General features: G+C 42.2%; 2 protein-coding genes across 5 annotated transcripts in view; one reads left to right on the top strand and one right to left on the bottom strand.

The window, feature by feature from the left end:
- The window catches only part of RGS6 (regulator of G protein signaling 6), a 696,740-nt gene that overhangs the window by 88,246 nt on the left and 589,107 nt on the right, over positions 1–19,387 (top strand). For all 4 annotated transcript variants that reach the window (XM_069731343.1, XM_069731326.1, XM_069731352.1 and 1 more), the window contains one exon: positions 16,752–16,853. In XM_069731343.1, the coding sequence (XP_069587444.1) occupies positions 16,770–16,853 (84 nt within the window). In that variant the 5' untranslated portion in view covers positions 16,752–16,769. The remainder of the gene's footprint in view (positions 1–16,751; positions 16,854–19,387) is intronic.
- On the bottom strand, positions 10,580–12,299 carry LOC138658043 (uncharacterized). The gene is made up of 2 exons (XM_069745616.1): positions 12,122–12,299; positions 10,580–11,582 (listed from the first exon to the last, which is right to left on the bottom strand). Exons 1-2 carry the CDS (start codon positions 12,256–12,258, stop codon positions 10,604–10,606), a joined length of 1,116 nt encoding a protein of 371 aa, XP_069601717.1. The 5' UTR covers positions 12,259–12,299; the 3' UTR covers positions 10,580–10,603.

Raw genomic sequence — 19,387 nt, 5'->3', positions numbered from 1 at the left:
ATCTAGCATAAGTGCTATTTAAGTGATGAAACAGAATGAATGAACATCTGAGGCACTGCAGCAGACATAAAGGGTGCTTGTCTTATTACTGTACTTCCAGACTGTATTACTCTTCTTTGATTTACCTTTATGTTATCAGCAAAACTTGGAGAATTGGAATATAGAACAAAACGTAGCTTACAATAAGTGCTGTACAGTATTTTAATTCATTGCATTTTATTTTTGTATTTCCTTTCTTAAAGGGATTTTTCAGCTAAATGTATTTTTACATATTTCAAAATAGGTAGCAAGAAATATATAAAAATAGTTTTCCTACTGCCAATACTTTTTGCTACAATTTTTGTTTCTACTTTACTTCAGCCCCTAGTTAAAGTTTTACAAAATCCATTTTCATAAACCCCTTTCTCCTATACTTTATATTTCACTCACTCTCTCTTTCTTTCTTTTTTAATGATGAACAAACATGCTCTGATAAGGTGTTATCCGAGCATGCTTGGGTGCTAACAGAGGGACTTCGGCATGCTCAAAAAATATGTTAGAGTCCCAGCACCTACATGCCTCATGGCTGTTCGACAGCCTCAACACAAAAGATTATTATTATTAAGATTATTATTCAGGGATTGTCTGTTTGTTAGGCAATACCTGCATGTGTTGCCACTGTCGAACAGCCAGCTGCGAGACATGCAGGTGCGAGGACTCACACATAATTTTCGAGCACGCGGAAGACACTCTGTTAACACCCAAGCATGCGTGGATAACACCTTATCCGAGCACATTTGCTCATCACTATTGTTTTTCTTTCTTGTAGCGTTGGCATCCCTGCATACTTCCCATCCTCGCCTCCCCCTGCAGGAGCACAAACTTGCTCACCGCCCCCACCATCGTCCTACACGTCCTCCCCTTCTGCTGCTTCCCAGGGTCTTGCAACGCCTGGCAGATCCCTGGGCACTGCATTTAGGATAAGCATGCCCCCTGTGTCTTAAAGAAACAGTGTAGCAATCTAAAAGTGTCCCCGGCCAATGCATGGGAGGCACTTATTTAAGGCACCTACAATGGTGGGGAGGTGTCTGAGCAACGTCTTCAGTCAGCTAGTCTGCACATTTGCTAGTTCACAGGTCCCCTGTCAGTTAGTACCTGGCGGTACCTACCAGTACCCACTTATTTCTGCATGTCCCTGCATGTGCCTTACAGCATCTGCCGTGTGTATACCAGCTGTACCTGCCTGAACCTGCTGTGCCAGTCTGTATACCAGCTATACCTGTCTGCACATACCGTAACTGCCTGTACTTGTCGAGGAGCATCCATTCGTGACCTCACCAACTACCTACTCCTTTGTTGGTCAACTTCCATGTGTCTGAGGTCTGTACTGGAGTAGCAGCTGACATCCATCTGGAGCCAAGTCTAACCATGCCCAGGGGTTCTAACAAAGAGCCTAGTAAGGCCCCTCCAGGCTCTCCTCTGTGCACAGCAGAATGGTTCCACCACTATACCTATTACATTTCTTCTTTTTTTTTTCCATTCTTCTCCTTTCTTTCTTCCCTTTTTCTTTTTCTAATCTTTCTTTCTCTATTCTTTCTTTGTCTACTCTCTTTTCTCCTCTCTTTACGTCTTTCGCTTTCTTCATTTATTTCTATTTCTGTTTCTCTCTCTAGTTCTCTATCACCCTTCTCACATTTTAGCTCAAAGATACGGTTTGGCGCTGTGTTGACAGCTGGAAAAGTTAAAGGGCACCTGTCATGTGTAAAATAACATCTGAACCGCAGGAAGAATGTTGTAGAGCAGGAGGAGCTGAACAGATTGATAAACATTTTTTGTGTGTGAAATACTTGTAGTACTATATTCATTGGAATTCTTGGTGTTTGTATGCATACGAGACCATTGGGCGGTTCTAGTCAGGGAGTCAAAATCTTCCTTGTATGATTCTACATGCGGAAATAGCTGTGAGTCAAGAAGTAGGACCGCCCACCGGTCTTGTAAACATAAAAATTCACAATGTATAAAATATAGAAACTTATATATCATTCTGCTCAGCTCCTCCTGCATTCCCTGCTTTCTACAGATCAGACTGTATATGTGTGACATGTTCCTCTTAAGCTATTCTATATACACAGTTAACAGACACCCTAAAAGTTGAAATATTGTACATTTAGTAGGTGAACAAGATTAGTAATATATGTACACGTCCATAGTATATGATATTATTCCATGAAGTCTGCAACACAAATACTGTTATTTATTCATTTATGCATTGTATATTTGCATGTATTTATGTTGTCTTCAGAGATTATTACAACACTCAGCACAAATAATATCCAGTAGCACTGATAATTTGTTCACAGTCACACTCTTACGCTTGGAAGATCTTTCTTAATTCTTTGCACTATCAGTCTCAAGCCAGAACCTTACTCTTGAACAGTTTTCGGGCTTCTTGAAGAAGTGCCAACCAGTTAATCCTTTTTTCTTTGAGGCAGCTAGCAGTTATAAAACCCATTCCACCAGGGTTTTTACAAATCTTTGATTTCACAATGACTTTGATCATGACTGACCTAAAATTGAATGTCTGCTTCAAAGAATCTGCGGGAAGGAAGCTCAACAATGGAAAATTAGTGAGAATCATAGAAGAGATTGAAAATGTTTCCAGAAATAAGTGTTCTGACACCACGATTTCTGATGGGATACCAGCCTCTATCAGATTTTTATTTGCTTGTTTTATTTGGCTGCATTTGAACATATTCTATATTTGTTTCTCATTAACGACTTAACTGATATTATTTGTATGTCTCTAGTTTGAAAAAAAAGGACTAATAATGGATATGCACATAAGATAGCTGATGCCAATTGCTGGTTCAGTGACGTCTATAGTTTCTCTTACATACTGTATGTGATCATAGTGATTATGTAAAACATCTGGGCATGTGTGTATATAGGTACAAACATGATCTATTCAAAGAAAAAATGCTTTTGAGTTACACTATATGGGCAAAAGTATTGGGATTCCTACACATTTTACACAAGTGGTCAAAATTGTTGGTACCCCTCGTTTAATGACAGAAAAACCTACAATGGTCACAGAGATAACTTGAATCTGACAAAAGTAATAATAAATAAAAGATCTATGAAAATGAACAAATGAAAGTCAGACATTGCTTTTCAACCATGCTTCCACAGAATTTGTAAAAAATTAAAACTCATGAGATAGGCCTGGACAGAAATGATGGTACCCTTAACTTACCATATATACTCGAGTATAAGCCGACCCCAGTATAAGCCGACCCCCTTAATTTGGCCACAAAAAGCTGGGAAAACTTAATGACTCGAGTATAAGCCTAGGGTGGGAAATGCACGAGCTACCGCTAAATGTCAAAAGTAAACATAGATACCAATAAAAGTAAAATTAATTGAGACATCAGTAGGTTAAGTGTTTTTGAATATCCATATTAAATCAGGAGCCCCATATAATGCTCCATACAGTTCATGATGGGCCCCATAAGATGCTCCATAGAAAATACGCCCCATATAATGCTCCATAAAGTTTATGATGGCCCCATAAGATGCTCCATATTAAAATATTCCCCATATAATCCTGCATAAAGGTTAATAATGGCCCCATAAGATGCTCCATAGACTCATTTGCCCAAGATAATGCTGCACAAATGTTGATTATGGCCCCATAAGATGCCCAATAAAGATATTTGACCCATATAATGCTGCACAAATCTTGATTATGGCCCCATAAGATGCTCCATAAAGATAATTGCCCCATATAGTGCTGCACAAATGGCATGGCCCCATAAGATACTCAATACAGACATTTGCCCCATACAATGCTGCACAAACGTTAATTATGGCCACATAAGATGCTCCATAAAGATATTTGCCCCATATAGTGCTGCACAAATGTTGATTATGGCCCCATAAGATGCTCTATGCAGACACTTGCCCCATATAGTGCTGAACAAACGTTGATTATGGCCCCATACAGACACTTGCCCCATATAGTGCTGCACAAACGTTATGGCCCTATAAGATGCTCCATACAGACACCTGCCCCATATAGTGCTGCACAAACGTTGATTATGGCCCCATACAGACACTTGCCCCATATAGTGCTGCACAAACGTTGATTATGGCCCCATACAGACACTTGCCCCATATAAGACTGCACAAATGTTGATTATGGCCCCATACAGACACTTGCCCCATATAGTGCTGCACAAACATTGATTATGGCCCCATAAGATGCTCCATAAAGATATTTGCCCCATATAGTGCTGCACAAACGTTAATTATGGCCCCATGAGATGCTCCATACAGACACTTGCCCCATATAGTGCTGCACAAACGTTGATTATAGCCCCATACAGACACTTGCCCCATATAGTGCTGCACAAACGTTGATTATGGCCCCATACAGACACTTGCCCCATATAGTGCTGCACAAACGTTGATTATGGCCCCATACAGACACTTGCCCCATATAAGGCTGCACAAATGTTGATTATGGCCCCATACAGACACTTGCCCCATATAGTGCTGCACAAACGTTGATTATGGCCCCATACAGACACTTGCCCCATATAAGGCTGCACAAACGTTGATTATGACCCCATACCGACACTTGCCCCATATAGTGCTGCACAAACGTTGATTATGGCCCCTTACAGACACAAGTGCATTAGCAGGCTCCTGCTTGTAAAATTATTATTTAACCCCTTCAGATGGATTTACAGCGTGGGACAAGACTGAATGACGGAAGGTATGGGATATTGTTGATTTTTTATTTTAAACTTTGTTTCAGGTGACAAGGGTCTTCAATTGGATTGAGAGTATAATAAACTATTACAACACCCTGTGTCTTTATTTCATTAAAATACTTTTTCCTAATGTGTGTGTGTTTTACTAACCATTTACTACTATAGGATTAATAATGGATAGGTGTCTTATTGACGCCTCTCCATTATTAACCTGGATTAATGTCACCTTACAATAGCAAGGTGATATTAACCCTTTATTACCCCATATCCCACCGCTACACGGGAGTGGGAAGAGAGTGGCCAAGTGCCAGAATAGGAGCATCCTACAGATGTGCCTTTTCTGGGGTGGCTGGGGGTAGATGTTTTTAGCTAGGGGAGGGGGCAATAACCATGGACCCTCTCCAGGCTATTAATATCTGCCCTCAGTCACTGGCTTTACCACTCTGGCGGAGAAAATTGCGCGGGAGCCCATGACAGTTTTTTCCGCGATTTAACCCTTTATTTTAACTCCCCAAATTTTGCACATACACACTACTAACATTAGTTGTGAGGAATATGCAAAAAAAAGGGATATGAAATGGTTTACTGTATGTAAACCATGTCTCGTATCATGTCGGGTTTGGGAAGGAGATTGAATTACCGGCTTTTCTGCTATCTAGTGCTGTATGAAATATATATATATATATATATATATATATGTATATATATATATATATATATATATATGTTTATGTGTCATGACATATATATACAGTTAGGGCCAGAAATATTTGGACAGTGACACAAGTTTTGTTATTTTAGCTGTTTACAAAAACATGTTCAGAAATACAATTATATATATAATATGGGCTGAAAGTGCACACTCCCAGCTGCAATATGATAGTTTCCACATCCAAATCGGAGAAAGGGTTTAGGAATCATAGCTCTGTAATGCATAGCGTCCTCTTTTTCAAGGGACCAAAAGTAATTGAACAATGGACTCTAAGGGCTGCAATTAACTCTGAAGGTCGTCTCCCTCGTTAACCTGTAATCAATGAAGTAGTTAAAAGGTCAGGGGTGGATTCCAGGTGTGTGGTTTTGCATTTGGAAGCTGTTGCTGTGAGCAGACAACATGCGGTCAAAGGAACTCTCAATTGAGGTGAAGCAGAACATCCTGAGGCTGAAAAAAAAAAATCCATCAGAGAGATAGCAGACATGCTTGGAGTAGCAAAATCAACAGTTGGGTACATTCTGAGAAAAAAGGAATTGACTGGTGAGCTTGGGATCTCAAAAAGGCCTGGGCGTCCACGGATGACAACAGTGGTGGATGATCGCCGCATACTTAATTTGGTGAAGAAGAACCCGTTCACAACATCAACTGAAGTCCAGAACACTCTCAGTGAAGTAGGTGTATCTGTCTCTAAGTCAACAGTAAAGAGAAGACTCCATGACAGTAAATACAAAGGGTTCACATCTAGATGCAAACCATTCATCAATACCAAAAATAGACAGGCCAGAGTTAAATTTGCAGAAAAACACCTCAAGAAGCCAGCTCAGTTCTGGAAAAGTATTCTATGGACAGATGAGACAAAGATCAACCTGTACCAGAATGATGGGAAGAAAAAAGTTTGGAGAAGAAAGGGAACGGCACATGATCCAAGGCACACCACATCCTCTGTAAAACATGGTGGAGGCAACGTGATGGCATGGGCATGCATGGCTTTCAATGGCACTGGGTCACTTGTGTTTATTGATGACATAAGAGCAGACAAGAGTAGCCGGATGAATTCTGAAGTGTACCGGGATATACTTTCAGCCCAGATTCAGCCAAATGCTGCAAAGTTGATTGGACGGCGCTTCATAGTACCGATGGACAATGACCCCAAGCATACAGCCAAAGCTACCCAGGAGTTCATGAGTGCCAAAAAGTGGAACATTCTGCAATGGCCAAGTCAATCTCCAGATCTAAACCCAATTGAGCATGCATTTCACTTGCTCAAATCCAGACTTAAGACGGAAAGACCCACAAACAAGCAAGACCTGAAGGCTGCGGCTGTAAAGGCCTGGCAAAGCATTAAGAAGGAGGAAACCCAGCGTTTGGTGATGTCCGTGGGTTCCAGACTTAAGGCAGTGATTGCCTCCAAAGGATTTGCAACAAAATATTGAAAATAAAAATATTTTGTTTGGGTTATGTTTATTTGTCCAATTACTTTTGACCTCCTAAAATGTGGAGTGTTTGTAAAGAAATGTGTACAATTCCTACATTTTCTATCAGATATTTTTGTTCAACCCTTCAAATTAAACGTTACAATCTGCACTTGAATTCTGTTGTAGAGGTTTCATTTCAAATCCAATGTGGTGGCATGCAGAGCCCAACTCGCGAAAATTGTGTCACTGTCCAAATATTTCTGGCCCTAACTGTATATATATATATATATATATATATATGTTTTAACGAATATTTGAGCCCATGGATCCATTGCATGTCCGTTTTGCAAGCCAGCGAGAAAATCTCGCAGTACGGATGCCATACGGATTACATACGGAGGATGACATGCTCAATATACGCTGCCACACCCTGCCTACGGATGACATACGGATCACTATTTTGGGGACATTTCTGTGTATTACCGCCGTAAAAAAAAGACCGTATTTTCATACGCCTAGTGTGACGCCGGCCTTAGAGTGGAAAACACCTGAGAATAGTCAGGTCACTTATTTTAACCACTTGGTATCTTTAGAAATGTGAAGCGGTTAAAAGACGCCTACATGACAGAGCAGCAAGTAGTTCTTGCATAAAAATCCATATATTCTTTCTTTTGAATGTTTCCTCTTTGCTTTTTCTGGTGGATTTTGGAGCAGACTTGCCTGAAAAAGTACGTTGTGTATACATACCTTTTACAGAGATTTCTGCAACAAATCTGCCTAATGTGAATATTACCTCAGGTTATGCGCCTACAGCTCATATCCACTGTGGGGTTTTTTATTGTTTTTTTTTTTTTAGCAAAAAGTATCGTGCAAACGTTGCAGGTTTGCCATAAAAAGAGTGAAGTTCTCGGCATACTGCCTTGTGTGAATATGACCTTAAACGGCATAAAATGAAACAGTTAACACTGTAAAATCTATCAAAATAAATAAAATGCCAGCTCTATGAATATTAAAAGTTAGTGGCACAATTGCCTTGAGGAGATTTTTCTAACACAAAACCATAGCATTTCAAAGCGCACTTGCGCGATCAATAGAAGAGTAACTTTCCTCCTGACTTTACGAATTATTTGACCTCCTCAACAAAAAAAAAAACGTCCATTAAATAATTTTTGTTGACTTGGAAATCTTGAATTTCTATTTTTGCTTTAATGCATCAATAACCAGTGTATTATCATTAGCCTAAACGGTTCTAGAAAACCCACAAAGGAAGAGCAGTAAGAATAAATGAGTAACCATGCAAAAATGTAATGACATCTTGTCACTGAAAGCTTTGTCCGAAAAAAATAAGCTATAAATGCCTAAAAATAAAATATAATCAATGCTAAATGCTGATTCATAACAATGTATGACAAGCTGGTGGTTTCTGTCCTGATATAATCTGGTGGAAACATTGACCTGCATAGCAAGAGATCCAGATTCAACATAGACCTTGTGTATAAATTAGATCTTAATTTTTTTCAGAGTGACTCAGCTAAAACTGTCTGCCTTAGGCCGGCCTCACACTCAGCGTTGAAAAATATGGTCCGTATTTTACGGCCGTAATACGCTCCAAAATTAGAAATACGGTTGTCCGTAAGAACTCCGTAGGCAAGGTGTGGTCGCGTATTTTGCGCATGTAATGTTGCGTATGTAATCCGTATGCCCACCGTAATGCGTATTTTTCACGCAACCTAACAAAATGGACATATAACGGTTTTGGCGGATGAAATTGATTTAAATTACCCTCATCAACCCTATTTAAGGCCTCTACAACAGGTGTCTCACTCCCATATGGTCATTTTGTGGTTTTGCAACTATTGGAGTGTTGTTGTAACATTTTGACCATGTCTGACCACCTGCAGTTCACCCCAACGCAGCGTGTTTTGTTTAACTGGCTATTGTCTCGTCGGTTTGGGCACCCATACCCTGTGATTGTGGATCCGCGAAGGAGGAGCAGAAGAATGTGGGTGCATCCTCTTCTGACTAAACGCCTCACTAAAGGCCATTTTCATCGGCTATATACAGCTCTGCGGGAACATCCAGACAAGTTTTATCTGTACTGTCGCATGTCTATACAAACCTTTGACAGATTGTTGGAGATATTACGCCCAGGAATAACATTTCAGGACACAAGGCTGAGCAAAGCCATCTCTGCTGAGGAGCGTCTTATCCTCACGTTACGGTATGTATTCTCCATCCTCACATACTGTATGTTGATGATCTTTTTTCTAAATGTTTCTTCTTTTTTAAATTTTTACCCATAATATGTGTACATTAAGGCCAAAGCAGATGTGACAACGTGACGTAACTGTTATATTTCAGCCTCTTAAGGCCATTTTTCCCATTTCAGTGTTAATTTAGTAGCCCACAAATGCAAATATGATTGTGCTTATTCATGTTTTGTGTGCACTCTTGATACAAACCTAATTTATTGTGTTTGTTTCACTTACAGATTTCTGTCCACTGGATTGTCCTTTGCGGGTCTCCACCTTGAATTTTTGATTGGCCGCTCCACCATTTCTGGCATTGTGCGGTTAACCTGTCGCCAAATATGGGATAGACTTAAGGACCTTGTGATGCCTGAGCCCAAACAGGCTGATTGGCTCAAAATAGCCCGTGGGTTCAAGGTCAATTGTGACTTCCCAAACTGCATTGGAGCGGTGGATGGGAAACATATTAGGGTACGTAAGCCGCCGAACTCTGGCTCCCAATTCTACAACTATAAGCAGTTTTTCTCTGTAGTTCTGTTAGCTGTAGTTGACAGTAACTACAGGTCTATAATTGTAGACATTGGGGCCTATGGACGAACTGGAGACTCTAGGGTCTTCAATTCGTCTATAATGGGTCGGCGGCTACGTGAAAACCAGTTAGACCTTCCACCACCACAACAACTCCCAGGCTCCACTGCAGAAGCACTTCCTTTTTTTTTGGTTGGAGATGAGGCCTTCCAACTCACCAGACACGTCATGAGGCCTTATCCCCGGCGCAACCTGGACCACCGTCGGAGGATATTTAATTTGCGCCTTTCTAGGGCGCGCAGACTGGTGGAGTGCGCCTTTGGTATTCTGGTGGCCAAATGGCGTGTCCTACAGACTGCCATGCAGCTCAGTGAGGCTACAGTCAATTAAGTAATCAAAGCATCAGTAATTTTGCACAACTATACCCGCATACATGATTGCTTCTCAGATGGTAATGATGAACACATGTTGCGTAGTGTCATTAGTCCAACACCACATGGCCCACCTCCGCGCCGTCCCCTTTCTGATATCAAAGTTAGGGATGTATTGACCAATTATTTTGTTTCTCCTCAGGGTTCTACTCACTGGCAAGATTATGCTGTTTCTCAGTTGTGATTTTTGTTATTTTAAATATATGTTTTTATTATCAACCACTGAAAACGTACTGTGTGTGTTTTTTTACTTAATGACCATATGTTTCTGTTTTCTGAATATGTGTGTGATGCAAAAATGATTAGTCTACAAACATCAATTGGCTTTTTTGAAAACTTTTTACTACCTTTGCAACCCTTTTTTTTGGTTGTTAACCCCATATTTTTGCCATATGGTTTTTATAAGCCTTTTTTATGGGTTGCTTTATACCAAGGATCCACAACAAAGTGGAAATTTTTTGAAAACACAACATTAACATGGTAGCCAGCTACCAAAACAAAAAACAAAACTAAATTACAGATCCCTGTAAGTTGGTGGGGGAGATGTTGGCAGCTCTGGGTCCTGGTCTGGTGGCCTTTGTTGGGCCGATGGCAGTTCATCCTGTGAGGATGCAGTGGCTTGCGGCCCAGAATACTGGCCTTGTCCATATTGGCCAGATGTGTGTTGACCAAAAGCCATTTGGCTCTGGGCATCATGCTGAGGTACAGATTGCCTTGCATCATACCCCAACCCAAAATGGCCATGTTGTCCAAACCCAGGTTGGGACCAGCCAACATCACTGTGTCTGGAGAAGTGGCCATATTGGGATTGGGGGTTGAAGCCTGCCATTTGGTACTCTAATGGCCTTTGTAGATTTTGGGATGGGAGTGGTTGAAGGGGAGGCATACGTGGAGTAGGTGCAGCAAATCCTGATTGATTTGGCTCCTGTTGAGGGAATTGAAGGCGCAAGAGGTTTGTTTGGCCAAGCTGCCTTCGCTCCAGGTATTCAAAAACCTCATAGGGGTTATTTGGAGGGGTGCTTAAATCAATCAGGATTTGCATACACCCTCTCACACGTAGCCTCACCTCACGGGGAAGGGGTCTAAGGTATCGGGCAAGGCTGCGGGCAAAGGCCTCCTCGCCATCATCTGTGGCTGCCCTGGCCAAATAGTTGAGGACCCCAGCATCAACTTCACTTCTTCTGCCTTCAAGCTCTCTCCTTCGCCGGGATCTCCGTAAAGGCCCAGCTGCCTGTGGGGATGACACCAGTGGGCCTGTAGGGCTGCTGCTGTGCCCATGTTCCACAGGCCTTGGTACATGTGCTGCTGAGGGTGGTGGTGCAGCATCTTCATCACTTGCTGCTGCCTGCAGTGATGATGCTGCTGATGGGTCCTCAATGATGGATCCTGATGCAGCCACAGATGGTCCTGCAACCTCTTCCTCCACACTTACAGGATCAATGATAGGGTCTGATTCTGATCCGGTTTCCCTCTCTGTGAGGTTTGACTGTGTTCTGTAAAGAAAACAATAAAATGAAATTAGTATTTTGACATTGTTTAATTAGACATCGGTGTGCAATATTAAAATAAAACAAACAAAAAACAGCAGCACAACATCTCCTTCTCTACTCACCTATTATCTCATATTCACACAAGAATATCCAAGATTTGTCTGGGAGAGCCCCACAAATGTAACAAACACTATCACGACACATCATAATGTGGCATACCATTTCAAGCTACACAAAAACCACGCACAACCACCTCTTCAAACAATAAGCTAACATGCAGTAACAACCCATACCACAAAACACTGCCTGAACATCTCTAAACTCGCATACTACATTCTCACCCATCCCTTGTTGAATCTTGGGATGCTTGGCGGCCATGGTCCTCTCTCCTCCAGGACCCTTTGGGAATTTATGCTTGTTTACATTATTGTTGGCACTATATTGACACATCCTTACATGGAACTTGCAATGTCATAACCCTAATCCCCCCAAAAAAATAAGATTTAGTTTCATTACAAATGTCTAGAGTGGTTTGTACTTACTGCCTAAGATCCATACTGGCATCCAAAAAGGAAAGACGGTCGTAATATATATACTTCCTCTTCTTCAGTGGGGCTGCTGACCCACTCCTAGCCCGCTGCTGTCTTTCCCGCCGGTATTGGTCCGGATGCTGCGCCATCTTGTCATAACATCATCCACTGCAATTACAAGGGCACAAATAATGTTCTATATCATTCTGAACATAGCTTAGTCCAGTTGTCAGACATATTTGTATTGTTAAAGCAAAAAGTGGCTATAGCACTATAATTTCCATGGTGAGTCAGATGATAAAGGGGTTACATGCAGAGGGCTATATATCGCCAACAGTTAATAACTTGACCGTATCAGACTGGTTGAGAGGGGAGAGAACCCTGTTCTTGCAAACATACATTAGGTAAGATATGCTAGGATAGGAAAGGAAAATGACTTGTGCTATAATGAGAATAATGCTCAAAATTATCTAAAAATAAGACAAGGGACAACAACCCTCTGGACGGAGTATGAGGCCAAGAAAAATATTTAGCAGGGCAAGATGAACATGAACTATGTCCAGAAACACTTTGGCATGTTACTCAGCTTTAGAAAATGACAAATAAGGCCATAAATGACATATAAAGATAAAAATGATTGCTCAAGTAATCATGTAGGGAAAGCATCTTTTAAAGTAAAATCTTGTGAATACATGAGTGTACTTACATAGACTTGTCTGCTCCGCACGTGGCCGTTGGGCATAATCAGGGAATAGTAGCCCACAGATGGCCCTCCAAGCTGCCTCTTTCCTGGCCCGGTTAGAATAGTTAGGATCCTGCTGGTCCCATATTTCAGGCCTTTCTTGGACCAGGATGCATATCAACATTGATGATGTTTGCCATGCTGCTTGGAACTCTGTGGAAGCGAGCACCAGACTTCCGGGATGTCTGTGTGGCTTTTTGAGCTAATTAGCATGTCTGAGTTTCATGATTGAGGGCTTGGCTCAATTCCTTGCACCTGGCAATGTCTGGAGATGTCTGGCGTATTTTACGCAAGTCACACTCTTGGTCCGTGTGTAATCCGTATATTTCTCGCCACCATAGACTTTCATTGGCGATTTTTTTGCGCAATACGGTGACAAACGCAGCATGCTGCGATTTTCTACGGCCGTAGAAGGCCGTATAATACGGATCCGTAAAATACGGCAGATAGAAGCTTGGCCATAGAGATGCGTTGTACCGTGTGCAATCCGTATTTTCTGCACCTCTCTTACGTCCGTAAAACTCACGAGTGTGAAGCCGGCCTTAGGCCGGAGTCACACTACAGCGAGATACGGCCGAGTCTCGCTGGTTAAAACCAAGCTCTGGGACCGGCACTCCGGAGCGGAGCGTGCGGCTCCATGTATTGCTATGCGGCCGCACACTCCTCTCTGGAGTGCCGATGCCAGAGCTTGGTTTTAACCAGCGAGACTCGGCCTTAGGGCCTTAGGGCTCATACCCATTTGCGAGAAAAAAAACGGTCCGTAATCTGGACCAAAAAAATTGGATGCAAACTATGCGATTGTCATGCGATTGTCATGCGAATTCAATGCGATTTTTAATCGCACCATTCGTATGCAATGCGGTTTTTTCTCTGGAACTATTTTTTTACAATCATTTACAGGACCATTTACAGTGTTCTATGCCACAGAATGGTAAGGTATCTGCAGCTGAATGTTCCGGTCCAAGTGACGGCGGCAGTGCCGGGTATTGATGTGATAGACTCGTGTGAGTTTCTCGCATTGCACTCGCAAGCGTGACCCCGGTCTTAGGACGCAGCTGGACGGCTGTATAAGACAGATGATATTCACATCGCAATGCTCGGACTGGCCATTGGTTTTCCTGACCTGAGCGTGACAGCATTTATTTCTCTGCAGCTGTCATACTCGGGTAAGGAGAACCGGCGGCCAGTCCAGGCATTGTGATACGATCGTCATCCGTGTCATATGGTCATCTGACTGCGCCCGTAAAGGAACTCTGGCCAGAGGATATTTCTATGTAATGTTGATGTAGGAGCATGATGTAGGAGAGCGAGCTTGATACTGTTCATGTGTCGCTTACTGGGCTGCATGCTGCAGTTTTAATAGTATCACTGTTTTCTCCTTATAGATCTAGTTCAACATACTGTGCTGTGCTGGGTATAACCCCGCCCACACCCATGATTGGCTGCTTCCTGTGTACACTGTCAGCAAGCTGCCAATCAGTGGTGGGGCTGGGTTACACAGATTAGCTGCACTGTCTCGCACACGACACCTATGGTAGTCGTGTATTGATAATCTCCTGCTGATAAAACACTGATTGTATTAAAACTAAAGCACACAGCCTAATAAGTGACACATCACTGAAATCAGGCGCTCTTGTCCTAATATTATTCTGCTCTCAGATTGAATAGCAAAAACCTGCTGACTGATTCCCTTTGAGGCCAGCGTCACACTAGAGAGTTTTATGGACGTATGAGAGGCGCAAAAACTATGCATTGCACATCGACCAATGATTCTCTATGGGGCAGTTCCTATCTGCCGTATATTTCGCAGCTGTATTTTACGGGTGTAGAAAATTGCAGCATGCTGCGCTTGTCAGCGTGTTGCGCAAAAAATCCGCCAATGAAAGTCTATGGGGGCGAGAAAAATACGGATTACACACGGACCATCAGTGTGACTTGCGAGAAATACGCAGCGGTGTTCTCTAGAAAAGCCGGCAATTCAGTGCGGTGTACAGTAAAATCACACTGACAGGTTAGAATAGAATAGATCAAATAAATGTCTACACATAGTATAGGGAGATATATATTTATATTTCATACAGCGCTAGATAGCAGAAAAGCCGGTAATTCAATTGCCGGCTTTTGCTATCTCCTTCCCAAACCCGACTGGATATGAGACATGTTAGAATGTTAATGTTAGAAGTGTCTGTGTGCAAAATTTGGGGGCTCTAGCTGTTAAAATAAAGGGTTAAATCACGGAAAAAATTGGTGTGGGCTCCCGTGCAATTTTTTTCCACCAGAGTGGGAAAGCCAGTGACTGAGGGCAGATATTAATAGCCTGAAGAAGGACCATGGTATTGGCCCCCCTGGCTAAAAACATCTGCCCCAGCCACCCCAGAAAAGGCACATCTGGAAGATGCACCTATTCTGGCACTTAGCCTCTCTCTTCCCATTCCCGAGTAGCCGTAGGATATGGGGTAATAAAGGGTTAATGTCACCTTGCTAATGTAAAGTGACATTAAGCCAGATTAATAATGGAGAGGCATCAATAAGACACCTATTTATTATTAATCCAATAGTAGTAAATGGTTAATAAAACACACACACATTAGGAAAAATGTATTTTATTGAAATAAATAGAACAGGGTGTTGTAATATTTTATTATACTCTCAATCCAATTGAAGACCCTTGTCACCTGAAACAAAGTTAAAATAAAAAAACAACAATATCCCATACCTTTTCCTTTTAGGCTATGTGCACATGTTACAGATGTACTGTGGAACCGCAGTGTTTTTTTCTGAGCAGGAACGCGGCAGATCCGCAAAGTGATTTACAGTACAATGTAAATCAATAAGAAAAAAAAATGCTATGCTAATGGTGCGGAAAATTCGGCACGGAAAACGCAGCGGATTGAAAGAAGGCGCATGTCACTTCTTTTGTGCGGATCTGCAGCGTTTCTGCACTCATTCCATTATAGAAATCTGCACTGAATCCGCAGTTAGGGTACGTGCACGCGCAGCTTTCTTTGCAATGCAGAAACGCTGCAGATCTGCAATTGATTTACAGTACAATGTAAATCAATGAGAAAAAAAAATGCTGTGCACACTTTGCGGAAAATCCGCTGCGGAAACGCTGCGGTTTAAAAGAATTAGCATGTCAAACCGCAGGGGTAAAAAACGCAGCAAATCCGCAAGAAAACCGCAGCAAAAACGCACAAAAAACGAGACAAATCCGCAGGTGCATTTTGTGCCAGGAGAGGCAGAATCCGCACCAGAAATTCCTAAGCCTAATCCGCAATGTGTGCACATAGCCTAAATCCACTGGAAAAACGCACAAAATTCGCAAGAAAAACGCATCAAATCTGTACCTGTGTTTTCTGCCAGGAGATGCAGATTTTGTGCAGAAAATTCTGCACCCAAATCTGCAATGTGTGCACATACCCTTACTGACAAGGTTTCTGTTTCAAAGTTTTTTTTATTTTTATTGACTGTTTTTTTTTAGATTTATTCGTGAAAAGTTACAATCTCTTAATGTTCAATAAACAAACAAATAAAACAAAATATTGTACATCCTGCATTGCTTCATTTCATGCAAGGTCATAGAGACATTACTGCACCTTTATTGTATTTCTCAATTATTCGTAAATAGGTCATTAATGGCAAAGTGATAGGTTAATAAAAATTGTACACAAAAATAATAACACCAGGGAGTCAGTTCCGTTCATTTGCCTACATGGTCACCTCTGCACATGCTTCAGGCAGAAAAAGAATCAGTGTACGTGATCGGACTGACAAGTTAAAAGTTTAGCATTCAGACAGATCTGCTTACGTAGTTTATTTCTTTAACAAAGCACAAAATCATCAATTTACTCTGTTTTATTTACCAAGGAGATTCACTGTATGCTCTGTATTTTATTTCAGTGTCATTAAAAAATCTCAATGATGGCTCAGTCTTCTGATGCAAGTGTCGTCGGAGTTACAGACCCAGAGGACAACACTCCTAACATGATTGTCTACAGAAAAGTAAGGCTTTTGTTTTCTTTATTGAAGTAGTTTGGAAGCTTCATCAAAATAAAATACATTAACACATACATATGTCTTGCATATATTGTCAACAATGCTACAATACTATCTCTGTGTTCCTGTGATTGGCGGTACACAAAAAATGCCATTTATTTCAGGTCTAAAAATTATTGATTATTGTGCTTCATATTTTATGCAGTATTTCTTTTTCAAAATTTGCGCTATTTATGTTTGATGCACTTAAGTCACAGATTATAAATTTGTCTGGTTTCTTGATATCAGATTATTGTACTGTACTTGGTATAAATGATGGCTAATCTCAACATGTAAGATACCAGAACAAACTGTGAAATGAAGATGAGCCAGAAAGGAATGAGGTTTCACATCTGAAATATGAAGAATTCTGACGACTGCTCTGAATATTGCAAGATGTTACCCAGGATCAGTGTAAAATAAGTAATGCAAGATGTAAGTAAGTTATAAGATCTGTAAGGCTACGTTCACACTAGCGTTGTGCGCCGCTGCGTCGGCGACGCGACGCACAACGCACCGAAAAACGCGTGCAAACGCACGCAAAAACGCTGCGTTTTTCGACGCGTGCGTCGTTTTTTGACGAAAATCGGACGCAAGAAAAATGCAACTTGTTACGTTTTCTTGGTCCGACGCACGTGTCGGAAAACGCAACAAGGAAAAACGCATGCGTCCCCCATGTTAAACATAGGGGCGCATGACGCGTGCGTCGCCGCTGCGTCGCCCGACGCTAGCGCGACGCACACTAGCCGAACGCTAGTGTGAACGTAGCCTAACATGGCATTAGATTGTCTGCCATTCCATTCTCATGGTTAACACTGCACGAAGGGTCATAGCATCCATGAACTCTTAGGCTTCTTTCACATTTCCGTCGGTACGGGGCCATCACGAAGCGTCGGCGCGACGTACCGACGGAAGTGTGTGCTTTCACATTTCCGTCAGACTGCAGGGTGAGGAAAGATCGTGAGAGCGATATTTCCTGCTGGGCATGCGCAGTCTGAAACATTGGATGCGATGTACGGAAAAACGTTCCCTTGAACGTTTTTCTGTGACGACGGTCCGCCAAAACCCAACGCATCCACACAACGTGTGGCCATACGTCGCGATCCGTCGGTAATACAAGTCTATGGGAAAAAAACGCATCCTGTGGGCAAATTTGCAGGATGTGTTTTTTTCCCAAAACGGCTCATTGTGACGGATTAAAAAAAACGGAAATGTGAAAGTAGCCTTAGTTACTGATGGCTTCCTGACCTGCAATGAGAATGGAGGGGGCTGTCCCTGAGACTACAGAGAATGTTATTCCTGACACCTCCGCCTTGTGAGTCCAGCTACAAAGCTGAGCAGATGGTCCTTTATAGCCAAATTGGACATCTCCCATTTACTATAGGGTATAGGTAGGGGGTTTTGAAGAACACATGATATTTAATATGTAGTGTACTTGCCTCCATATTAGACCACGGTTCCGTTACAGGCCTTTTACTTGTATTACACAAAATAGGCCATCCTGGAAACTTGAGTTCAGGACCGGGCATATCAAAAATGGTTAAATAATGAGAAGACGTTGGCATGTGAGAGTGAGCCAAACGGAGTGATCCATGAAACCCTAGGCCATGTGCGGAGAAGTGTGTGCATGACACAAGCCATTTACAAAATTCTTAAACATTTATTTACATTACCTTTTGTATGCAAATTATAAAATGGCATTCAAAGATGAATATATGCAAAGTCTAAAGGTACCGTCACACATAACGATATCGTTAAAGATATCGTTGCTTTTTGTGACGTAGCAACGATATCGTTAAGTAAATCGTTATGTGTGACAGCGACCAACGATCAGGCCCCTGCTGGGAGATCGTTGGTCGCTGACGAAAGTCCAGAACTTTATTTTGTCGCTGGATCTCCCGCTGACATCGCTGGATCGGCGTGTGTGACGCCGATCCAGCGATGTCTTCACTGGTAACCAGGGTAAACATCGGCTTAGTAACCCGATGTTTACCCTGGTTACCAGCGTAAACGTTAAAAAAACAAACACTACATACTTACCTTCAGCTGTCTGTCCCCGGCGCTGTGCTTCTCTGCTCTCCTCCTGCATCCTGTGTCAGCGCCGGCCAGCCGGAAAGCACAGCGGTGACGTCACCGCTGTGCTTTCCGGCTGACCGGCACTAACAGTGCAGAGGAAAGCAGAGGGCCGGAGGACAGACAGCTGAAGGTAAGTATGTAGTGTTTGTTTTTTTAACGTTTACGCTGGTAACCAGGGTAAACATCGGGTTACTAAGCGCAGCCCTGCGCTTAGTAACCCGATGTTTACCCCGGTTACCGGGGACCTCGGGATCGTTGGTCGCTGGAGAGCTGTCTGTGTGACAGCTCTCCAGCGACCACACAGCGACGCTGCAGCGATCGACATCGTTGTCGGTATCGCTGCAGCGTCGCTCAGTGTGAAGGTACCTAATTCAAAGCAAAGACTGAAAATGTAACTACTCTACTTATTAGGGTAGCCCACTTGC

This window comes from Ranitomeya imitator, chromosome 1, assembly GCF_032444005.1.
Source record: "Ranitomeya imitator isolate aRanImi1 chromosome 1, aRanImi1.pri, whole genome shotgun sequence".
Taxonomy (NCBI): domain Eukaryota; kingdom Metazoa; phylum Chordata; class Amphibia; order Anura; family Dendrobatidae; genus Ranitomeya; species Ranitomeya imitator.
This window is presented reverse-complemented; position numbering and strand designations above follow the sequence as displayed.

Excerpts from the sequence above, each read along its gene's own strand:
- LOC138658043 (XM_069745616.1), bottom strand. The coding sequence starts at position 12,258 with ATGGCGCAGCATCCGGACCAATACCGGCGGGAAAGACAGCAGCGGGCT. Across the intron at positions 11,583-12,121 it reads GCCAGTATGGATCTTAGGCA|AACACAGTCAAACCTCACAG; the intron begins GTAAGTACAAAC and ends TTTTCTTTACAG.